The sequence below is a fragment of the Primulina eburnea genome, chromosome 15 (assembly GCF_022965805.1).
Source record: "Primulina eburnea isolate SZY01 chromosome 15, ASM2296580v1, whole genome shotgun sequence".
Taxonomy (NCBI): Eukaryota; Viridiplantae; Streptophyta; class Magnoliopsida; order Lamiales; family Gesneriaceae; genus Primulina; species Primulina eburnea.
Window position 1 is genome coordinate 6,383,293 of NC_133115.1, and position 11,905 is coordinate 6,395,197.

Genomic DNA, 11,905 nt, shown 5'->3' on the forward strand with positions numbered 1-11,905 from the left:
CGCACGAGTTAAATACTAGTTAAGTCTAATACGAGAGAATTTAACTAATCAGCTAATATGACCAACTTTATTTAGAAATTGAGTTATATTTTTATACATCTGACTTTTTAAAAATTCGTATAGAAAACTATCTCGTTTTGTCAATTTAAATAGCTATCATTTTTTAAGTTAGAAACTTTTAAATATTTCAATCAAAATGAAATGATATATAATCCCAAAAGATGTCAAATTGACTGAAAATTCAAAGATGCAACAAACTAACAAACTCAACAAGCAGAAATAAACTAAAAACTCCATAAGCTTACATTGATAATAAAAGTTTACCAACAAAGTCTGAAAACTCTACCCTGACAACTTATATATGGAATGAAAATGAAAATGAAAATGAAAATGAAAATTAACCCTATGATGATAAAGGAAGGGAGAAGATAAGCAACCAAATTCCCCACTATCCTCCCTAACATTATATGTAGATGGATTGAAGATATGGTGGAAAAGGGATAGATGGAGATGATCCAGATCGGGACATGCGAACCATTCCACTACCTCTTTGATGGTCTAACGTCGTCCTCTCCACCATCATCGCTATCATCCGAATCATCTTTGCCCGAGCGCTTCCTCTTTGGCGGAGCCTCCACTTTTCCACCACCAGCCTCGTCATCTCCCTCCTCGTCTTCATGGTCAAAATCATCAGCACCATTTTCTTGTGGTTCGAAGTCGCTAGCATCTTCCTCGTCCTCAGCATTAGCAATGGGTCTAACTAGGTATTCAGTGCCTAAATCATCCTAGCCAAACACACACAGATCAATCAGAGAAGAGCGCAGCTGTTTCCGTTTCACAATATAAAGACCCACACACACTATGGTGCTTAACAACCCGTAGAAAACACAAAAAAATTAGTCAACTGCAACTCATTTTCCGGCTACCAAATTCCAAGAAAAAATCAAACAATGGATACTGGCAGCACTCTGGATTCAAGTAACAAGAAAACTGAGAAAAAAAAGTATAAACACGGATTCAAGTACAAGTAGTCCACAGGAGTTTCACAAGGGAAAAAAAACATTTCAAAAAATTCTTTTATGCCAACATAAACACACCTTTGAATCCAGAGAAGAAATTAACATGGGACCTAGAAGTACGAGAGAAAAAAACCATGTCATGAGAACATACAAGTAGTTTGTCGTACCATACATCATATATCTCATACACATATAAAAGACTTGAACTTTCAATATAACATTTTTTCAGTAAAAAGGTATGATAAATCTCTTCAAGTTACTCCAAGAACAAGAAAAAAATTCACAACCCTGAAAAAAATTCTTCGAAAATTCTAGATCTGACTGTTTTCAACGGAAATTCCACCAAATCAACAAGTAAATCCCACTGAAAACAAAGAAATCGAAAAGGGAAAATAAACTAGCTTGACCTTGGTGATTTCCGAAAAATAATCCAGATCCGAGGAACCCACAAAAAATTTTAGCCAAATAATCCGAAAACTCCACCAAAAGGAGCAAGTAACAGAAATCATTAAAAAACAAGTAAACTCACCAAAGCAACAGACTTGCGAAATATGTTAAAAATAAATCACTACCTCGTCCTCTTCTCCTTCATCGTCATCTTCGTCGTCATCGTCGTCATCGTCATCGTCGTCGTCGTCACCGTCGTCTTCGTCATCTTCATTCTCTCCGTCTTCATCATCGTCGTCGTCGATGTCTATCACCGCCACCGGAGCCCCGCCACCGCCGCTACTGTTCAACACTTCCTCCTCTTCCTCTTCCTGCTCTTCCTCCTCGTCACTCCCCTCAAATTCATCATCGTCTTCACCGTCAATTTCTTGCTCAAATTTCTTCGCCTCTTCAAACACAGCCATTTTTCCAGAAATTTACTTATTTTTTATTTTTATTTTTGAAAAAAAAAATGTGGAGAGACAAAGGGGGAAGAAGGGTGGTAACTGGTGGGAGGTGTGTGTTTTCTCTGGGAGGGCTGAGGCTTGATCTGGACCGTTGAATCTAGAAATGACGAAGATCGATGATGTGGCGCATAATCGTACGGTTTAAAAATGGGGGAGTGGAATTTCTCGTAAGTGCGGAGCCAAATTTATTTGTCACGTGAGTTACGCGTGATGATATCTAGGGTTTTAAAATTTTCTCATATTATTTGTTTTTATTAAATTAAATTGACCTATCATCTACTTTTGGGCCGGTATTTAATTTTCAAGGCCATCAAAGAACAAGATTATCGTTAGGTGTGGACGTGGCGTTTGTGATCGGGTATCGGGTACCCGACCCAATCCGAGCGGGTAATAACCGATCGGGTGGGTATTTAGCATGAAATTGTAATTGGGTAGAGACCCGAAATACAAATTTCGGGTTTGTTTGGGTAGTAAAATACTACCCGAAAAAAAATCGGATACCCGCTTTTTAAATATTTATATTTATATCTATACTATTATATTAAGTATGAGGCCCTAATAATAACCGTTCTATGAAGACACCACCTTTTTTTTCCTGTTTTACCCTTTTTAATTTTTTATATTTACTATTTTATTATAGTTGAGTCCCTAATAATAACCGCTTTATGAGGACATCAACTTTTTTTTTCCTATTTTACCTTTTCTCATTTTTATATTATATTTTTTCTTAACAAATAATATTATATTCACCGTCATAAGGAAACTGTTTACGTGAAAAGTAATATTATTTTTTCTCCAAACTAGCCACCGTGAAAAATAAACTCTTTTCCTTATGTTGTGACGTCATTATTTTGTAATATTATGAATATTTAATATATTAGCCACGTGTATTCACGACACACGCAATGCGTGTGCCACGGTTACTAGTATATATATATACAAGCACTCTCTAGCCTTGGCAGTCGGCTTTCCCTAATTCTACATGCTTGAGTTGCAAGCACTAAATCCTTAATTCTACAGACTTCGGTTGTCTTCTCTAACTGTACAAACACAAGGTAATTTTCGGTTAAGGTCGGTTCATTCACTGCCATAATGCATGCCTCCCTTTGTTTTCATTTGGATTTCAGAAAGATATTTGAATTTTTGTTTTAAAAATTTGTATTTCTGTTTGAGCATTTGGATTTCTTAATTTGAAAAAAAATTGGTAGATGTGATGCTATCTATACAAACAGAAGCTCTTCCCTTTGAGTCAGAATTCCAACAAAATAGACGGATCCATGTGCAGCGATCATTGGTCTTTTCGTTGCGTAGTTTTGCGAATGTATTTTGTTGGGACTTGGGAGTTGGGTATTCGGGACTAAGAAGGCGATTTATTATTTCATAGGTATTTCATAAATTTATGAGTTCGTACATCTATCTTTTATGCTATTTTATATGGAATTGGAACTCTATTAGATGAATTCTTTTGGCATTTGAACCTATAAATTTCAGTCGCATTTTCCCACATCCAACAATAATTTTCCATTATTATCGTACTTTCTGTGATCACGCAATTATTATTTATGCTTACCTTATTGAATATTTTGGATTTCAGAAATTTATTGTGTAGATGAAGAGTGTAATAGATCATCTAATGGAAGAACCTGATAATACTGATGAGAACAAGAACAATGATGCTGATTTTGTGGAAGATTTAGATCATGAAGGTGATAAAGATGAAGTGAAACTCGTGTCTGAAAAGAGAACTAAGAAAGGTATGACCTCTAGATCACAATATTGGGAACACTTTGAAAAATTATACTGTGAAAGTGACAAGGTGCAAAAAAGTATGTGCAAATATTGTTCTAGAGAAATTAAGGCAGATCCAAAAATACATGAGACTCGACCTTTACAGAATCACTTCGCTTCTTGTAAAAAAAGACCTCATGAAATTGCAACTAATCGAGCTCGGATATCTTTTCAACCATCAAAAGATGATCCGAAAGAAGTGCAAATTGGTACTTGGAAATTTGATAAGAACAAATTAAGAGAGGCACTAACTTATTGGTTGATTGTCGATGAACTTCCTTTCAAAACAGTTGAGAATAAAGGTTTTAGACACTTCATGTCAATTGCGTGTCTAATGTTTAGCATTCCATCTCGAACGACAACAACCAAGGATGTTTATAATTTGTACATGAACGAAAAAGTGTAGTTGATGTCTTTTATGAAACAACATGGTCCAAGAATTGCAGTTGATGTCTTTTATGAAACAACATGGTCGAAGAATTTCTATAACCACAGACACATGGACATCAATGCAAAAAGTGAATTATATGTATCTAACTGCTCATTTCATTGATGATGAATGGACTTTGCGAAAGAGAATTTTGAATTTTTGTTCGATCTTTGGACATAAGAGTGATGATGTGGGTAAATCAGTTGAACAATGTTTACTTGATTGGAGAATTGATAAAATCTTTACCATCATAGTTGATAATGCCTCATCAAATGATGGTGCAATAAAATATTTACAAAAAATGTTTGACAATTGGAAAACAAATATTTTAGGAGCGAAATATTTATACATGCGATATATTGCACATATTGTCAACCTTATTGTGCAGAATGGTTTGAAAGAGAAATAAGAACATTTAGCTATCTCTCGAATTAAAGGAAAAGTGAGGTATGTCCAAAACTCTCCAACAAGGTATAAAAGATATTGTGAATGTGTTGAGATCGAAAAGATAGATACAAAGAAATTGTTAAACCTTGATGTACCTACAATATGTAAATCAACATATCTAATGTAAGAGTCAGCAATATCATTGAAAAGAGCATTTGATTCATAATACGATATAGATCTTGCCTACGTAAATGATCTCTTGAAACAACCGTATGATAGGATTCCATCAGAAAATGATTGGGAAAGGGCTAGTTTGTTGGTCAAGTTTCTTGGACACTTTTACAAGCTCATTTTGGCAATTTTCGGCTCTCTATACGTCACTTCGAACACCATATTTTATGAAATAAGTGATGTTGACATGCTTCTAAAACAGTGGTTAGTAAGCGATAATTTTGAACTAAGTGAAATGTCAAGAAAAATGAAAGATAAGTTTGACAAGTATTAGGAATAGATTGAAAAAATGAACATGATGTTATATTATGCAATGATTATTGATCCTCGTCACAAATTAGAGTTTGTTGAGCTTTCATGTATGATGATATCACAAAGAGAGTGATGATGAATGAAAAAGTGAAGAGTGGAATGCAAGAAATTTTTTAAGTCCGGTACGTTCTGCATTAGATTCTACATCATTTTCAAAAGATTCCCAATCTAATGATTTAATGACTTCTCGAACATACTTGAAAGACGAGTTTAGAAAACACAACCTTGGTGGGGAAAAAAATACCGGAATTGGAGAAATATCTAGGTGAGGATCCTGAGGATCATGATGAAAATTTTGACATCCATCAGTGGTGGAAAGTTAGTTCTCCTAGATTTCCTAATCTTTCTCGATTGGCACGTGATATCTTAGCTATTCATGTCTCCACTGTTGCTTCGGAAGCAGCATTTAGTACAGGTGATCGTGTTTTGGATGCTTTTAGAAGTTCATTATCTCCTAGAATAGTTCAAGCTTTGGTATGTACCCAAGATTGGCTAAGGTTGGATTCTAAGCCTATATGAGTGGAGGAAGATTTGGCAAAAATCGAAATACTTGAGAAAGAAATATTTTTTCTATCTTTACTTTTCTATATTTATTCTTAATGGTTATGTTTTATTCTCTAATGACTATTATCTTTGCCCTTTTTTTGCATAGAATTAACAAACTCAGGGAAAGATTCAACCATAATTGATATATAAGTATGAAAAACATCAAAAATCGATTATTGTAAGCTTTTAAAGTTTAAATTCATTATATTCGATGACTGTAAATTTTTAAAATTTAAATTCTTTATATGTATCTACTTTAATAATGATTATCTCAGAAAACTAATAGTATAACATTTCAAGTACTTCGATTTGATTGGATTTTGAGTCTTTGAGTCAGTCCTGAATTGGAAGATTATATATTTGGACATATGATGGTTTACCTCTTGTTTTAATTTATTGTTGATGGTTTGAAGAAGTTGATGGTTTGCTTTCGAAGATAATTGGATTGGTTAATATGTGATGGATTTTGTCTATGGTGAATTCAAGTGGTTTTGCCTTTGATTTGAATGTGTTTTATTTAAATTGATGATTTTTAATAAGCTTATTTATTGTTTCAAAGTGATGGATTATATACCGTGCACACTTATGTGAGCACCGATGAGGTGCCACTCACCTATTGAATGCGCAATTTCGGGTACTAAATGTGCTACCCGAAAATTTCGGGTACCTGGCCCGAACTACCCGAACCTGTGAAACCCGACCTGACACCCACCCCTAATTACCGTTTTGCTTGTCAACCGTCAAGTAATGTTCTCCAAGTGCACTATAAGAATGGTTAAATGGCAATGGTCGAGTTTAGCTCAAGTTTAAATCCGATTCAGTATTAAGAATTTATTTATATTTTCTATTTATTGAATAATCTATATATTAATCCATAATTTTAGCTCATAATATTTTAGAATTGAAATAATTTTATTTTTGATAGGTATGAACATATCAAAGTAAATTAAAAATGGGTTTGTTTTGTTATATAAAATAAAAATTATTAAAAGCTTTACTTTAAGATATTAGGTCGGGTAGTGCTGATTTGAGCGTCGAAATGTTTTCGTGGAACTGCCTCTTGTGCCTCTAACGTTCTGTTCGTGAGGCATGTGACGATCCACTCTTTTGTTAGGTTTCACACGAGTGGCATTTGCACACGTGGATTTGGCACTCCCGCGTCCTCTATACTTATCCTATTTTTGGTGATGTATTATTTTGGCCATTAGCTTGGTGCCGTTTGTGAGAAATTCGTTTTGTCATTGATAATGAACATATGTTCACATGCTCAAAATGCTACTGGAGAGAACGACGGTTCGCACTTTATTCGATGTACATATCATATTTGTTTCCTAAAATTTCAAATTGTACTTTAGTCATTCGCTACTTTTTAAAATTATGATATGACCTCATATAAATATAATCAATTTCAAACGAAAATATCATCATTCATTAATTTTTACAATTATGTTATTATCTTTATTTAAATATATAACAAATTAATTAAAAAAATATTTTACACGCAGGAAATTAATAATCGTGGAGACGAATCTGGAAACCAAACAAAGATGTGTAACTTGGGAGAGACCCACTTGCCATTAGGCACACGTTTTTATCCATACACCTATTTTTGCCATATCAATTAGGCTACGTTTGGTACGTGTGATAGGATAAGTAAATGATTAATAACATAGGGATTTAAAAGTAGAGATATATTGATAAATAACATGATGTGATAAAATTTACGGTGTTTGGTATGATTTTAATATTACGTATTAATTTTGTACATTAACATAAAATGACCAAAACATCCCCAAATTTTTTTCAACAGCCTAAATCCCAATTATCTCCATGTCTTTTTCTACAAACTCAACCACCACCTCCGCCGCGGCGGATCGGAGCGGAGGCGACCCAATCACGGCCATCCACCCTGATATCATCCAAACCCACATCCTCAACAGACTCGACGGCGCCACTCTCGCCTCAACCCGATTCGCTTCCTCCCAATTCCTTGCCTTATGCGGCGACGATCAATTTTGGCGGCACATCTGCAACTCCACCTGGCCCTCCACCAACGACCCCCTCGTCCTCCGTGCCATCTCCGCCTTCCCCTCGGCCCACCGCTCGTTCTACTCTGACTCCTTTCCCTCCACCACCCACCATCAACATTCGAAGCAACCCCGTTTATCAGACGTCGGAGTTTATCTCCGTCGTTGACATCTACTGCGACGATCAATTGATATACTCGAAAGTATTGGAAACGGAGACCGTATCGAATTGGTTTTTAAGCTTTCCTTTAAGCCTAGAGCTTCTGGACGCGAAGGAGATGGTCCCGACGCCATTGAAGGAAGTGAAGGAGAGAGAAAGGGGAATTACACGTGAAGGAAGTGAAGAGAGATAAAGGGTATTATGGTAAAATTTACTTTAATCAATAAATGGGATAAATTATCACACCAAATTATCAGTATTATTTGTCCAACAAATTGTAGCTACAGTGCGGGCTTTTTTCCAATTTCACGGGCCTGTATATTTGATCAAAAAACCAACCAAACATTGGATATATGATGATTGCTAACTTATCATGGGCTAATCCTATCTACCAAACAGGGCCTTATAGAATACTAGTTATTGCTTCAAAAAGTGAAATCGCTCACCTTAGGCGTCCCTCACCCCCGGCCTGACAGGATTGTGAGAGGATGTAAATTATGGTGACTCAGCCAACTAGCAGCAGCTAGACCTTATGCTACGCCGTGCACAAGGAGCTCCCCCTCATTGGAGGGAATTTAACTCTCACACTGTCGCTTGCGAGGAGACAAATACTAGTTATTTTGTACACGCGATGCGTGTGTGTACAGTTTTTTTTAACATTATTGATGTACTAAAATGAAATTTGACAAATTATGGAGGGATTAAATTAATATTTGAATTGTCGAAATAAAAAAAAAATAAAAGTGTTTGTTGAATTTTTTGAAAATAAAAGTGTAATATTAGTATCATATAAGAGTAAAGTTGAAAAAAAAAGTTGGTGTTATTTTTAAGTGGTTACTATTATGTCCTCAACTTTAATAAAATAGAATAGATAGTAAAGACTTTTTTAAAACAAAAATCTTTATATAAGATACTATAATCTAATCTAATATAATATGATTTGGGACCATTGGAAAGAAGTCATTTCACCGGTTGAGCGTTACATAAATATTTTATTTTTCAAGCTGAAACATTTTTTATATATTTTCAATATAATTTCTGCTTTTAATATTAATTTTTCACAGTTCCAAAAAAATATCCTCGGTCATGCTTGGTTATGTTGATAGGATTATATTATTTTAAAAATCTAATCCAATCAAATGTTTGATCGCATTTTATGTCTTGATAATTTTATCACAATTGGTCAAATCGTTAATTATTTAGAGTGTGTCTCATGTGAGACCGTTTCACGGATCTTAAATGTGAGACAGATCAACTTTACCCATATTCACAATAAAAAGTAATACTCTTAGCATAAAAAGTAATATTTTTTCATGGATGACCCAAATAAGAGATCCGTCTCTCAACCCAAAATCGCTTGTGATTACTAGTGAAATTCAAGCGAAGAAAGACAGTTTCTAATCGTCGACCTGATTAGACGATCAAAGAGGAGATTTGTTCGTATGAAATTACAAAAAGGGTTATCGTCGCTTAAAACCCGAAATAATTTGGACTCCAGCTTATAATATGTGAGGACCCGAACGCTAATTCATTTCTTAATCGTTTTTGGGAATAAATGGATCAATTAAATAAATTGGGTATAAATTTTTTTTTTAATACATAAGTGCGGAATAAATGATAATCCATTTTATATAAACATCAAGAGTGAAATGTATTGGTTGAACCTTAGTTTGATATAGATGTATGTTGTACAAGTCTTGTATAACATACATTTATATCAAACTAAGGTTCAACCACTACATATCTAGTGCTGAAAATACTTCTACTTCTGGGTCCGGATCTCCACGCTAAACTTGATCTCTCATCCTCTTATTGACCATGATCATGTCTCACCTGTTGTCATGCACTCATACAAACACAACAATAGCCGGATAACTCCGATGAGAATATAATTCTCAGTATAAACCAAGTATACATACATTTAATATAGACATATACAAAAGCATATAACAGTTATCAATAACATGTATCAAATCTGAAACATGAAACGATATAAACTGTAAATCAAACTCTTTGACTCTCAATCTCTCACTCGACTCTAATCTAATCTAGGGATCCCTGTTCCCGGACGTTGGCACATTATATCAATATCTGCAATAGAAGTCGATCTACTTCTAAGCACATCAATATAAACCAAACATCCAGTGTCTTGACACCTCTGCCACAGAGTTGGCACCTCCGCCAATGACTCATTCTGGTAATATATCTTCTATTCTCTACTTTTATATAAATCAATAGAATAAGCATATACATTCAAGTAATACAAAGGTAGTAAAACAATAACAAACAAGTATGTGGTTTTGGGAAACTCAAGTCAAATCTAACTCGAGTCGTATCTCACGGTTAACATCGACGTATCAATCTAAAATGACATATTCGAGGAATACCATATCAACATATACCCCAAGCAATACCAGATATAATCAGAACTCAATCTAAATCTGTTTCGACGGCATAACAGTATAATCTCGATATACCAAACAATATAATATCAACATATAGAAATCATAACTCATAAACAACAACAAATATAATCTAATACCAAATCTGTATAATCTCAATCAAATTCAATCTGAAAATGATAACAATTCCATACGGTATCCGTTCTTCAATCCGGTTTTGATTATACGATGTCTAATATCTCCAAAACATATACTATTAATCAAACTCTGATTCCTTCAATACCATATTTTCAAATTATAACAAAACATAAGAAAACTTACGTCCTTTTGAATCCGTTGACAAGAGGAGCACAGAACTAAACTCGGATTGAAATTCTGACGGTCAGATCTTGTGTAACTCAAATTCTAGTACATGAAGGAATTCAAATCTTCCCTGGAACTCTCTCGGTCTTCTCGTTGAAACTCTGAAGGGAAATGAAAGATTTATATGTAATATATGCATGGTAAAGACATGTGGCTCATTCCATGTACTGCACATCTCGCGTATATGCGCGACCTTCCCCGGCGCATATGCGCGAGACTCTCTGTCTCGGAATTTTGTATTCCAGCTGCTCGCGCATATGTGCGAGACCTACTATCTCGGCACTTGACTTCTTCACATGCTCGGGCATATGCATGCCCTCTTCTCGGGCATATGCGCGAGGTCCTCTGCCCTGCTCGCGCATATGCGTGGCTCGTGTCGCGCATATGCGCGAGTCCTTCTGTCCTCGCACATACAATATCACATGACAACTCAAATCGTGCCTCAGAATGATCCTTCCAATCGCAACAATTCATAAATCAATAATCTTAGATTAACACATACACCCTATGAATGGTTTTTTTTTATTTAAACACACGACACTCAAGCGTTGTTTTGATTGTCGAGACGCATAATTTTAAACTTTCGTTGTGTCTTGGGTGCGAGAATTCGATGTCCCAACGTACCCTTGGAGTATGATCTCCATCACCTCCACGTGGATCCAAATATACGACGGATTAAGCAAAATAAAAAGGCATTTGGACCAGACAAGAGCTAACACATAGCAAAGGAAGTGGAGAAATTACTGGTAGAAAATACGTCTGACATGTATCTTACCCAAAATGGTTGGCCAATGTAGTCATGGTGCCTAAACCTAGAGGAAAATGGTGTTTGTTCATTGACCTCACATATCCGAACAAGACATGTCTAAAGGATATCTTTCCTTTACCTCATATCAATCTATTGGTTGAATCCAATGCAGGATGAAAGATGCTTAGCTTCCTGGATTCATGTCAGGGCTATAACCAGATAGGATTAGTCCATGAAGATTAAGAGAAAGCGAGTTTCATCATTGAACGAGGGATATATTGATATGGACTGACGTCGTTTGGGCTAAATAATTCGGGATCCACTTACCATCGATTATTAAATAAAATGTTTGAAAATATGATCGGTCGAAACACGGAAGTTCATATAGATTGCATGCTTGCCAAGAGTGTTTAGGTAATCAGTCACACGAAGGACCTCAAAGAATGTTTCTACTCTTTGATAAAACTGTACCTTCGGATTGCTTGGAGGAAAGTATCTAGGGTACTCAAAAAAAAAAAGAGCGATCTTGAACATGGCTCTTCCAAAAAGCTTAAAAGGAATCCGAAATCTAACAAAGAGATTGGTCGCACTAAACTGAT

At 35.3% G+C, this 11,905-nt stretch overlaps 2 protein-coding genes across 2 annotated transcripts; one reads left to right on the top strand and one right to left on the bottom strand.

Moving 5' to 3' along the window:
- Window positions 1-280: 280 nt before the first annotated feature.
- Window positions 281-1,947, bottom strand: LOC140814466 (uncharacterized). Its single transcript, XM_073173463.1, has 2 exons — window positions 1,592-1,947; window positions 281-785 (listed from the first exon to the last, which is right to left on the bottom strand). The coding sequence occupies exons 1-2, from the start codon at window positions 1,868-1,870 to the stop codon at window positions 543-545; spliced, it is 522 nt and encodes a 173-aa protein (XP_073029564.1). The 5' UTR covers window positions 1,871-1,947; the 3' UTR covers window positions 281-542.
- A 5,379-nt stretch (window positions 1,948-7,326) lies between these two features.
- Window positions 7,327-8,179, top strand: LOC140814467 (F-box protein At3g44326-like). Its single transcript, XM_073173464.1, is given in 2 exon segments — window positions 7,327-7,771; window positions 7,773-8,179. Coding segments are annotated over 2 exon segments (549 nt in total). The 5' UTR covers window positions 7,327-7,436; the 3' UTR covers window positions 7,987-8,179.
- Window positions 8,180-11,905: the final 3,726 nt, after the last annotated feature.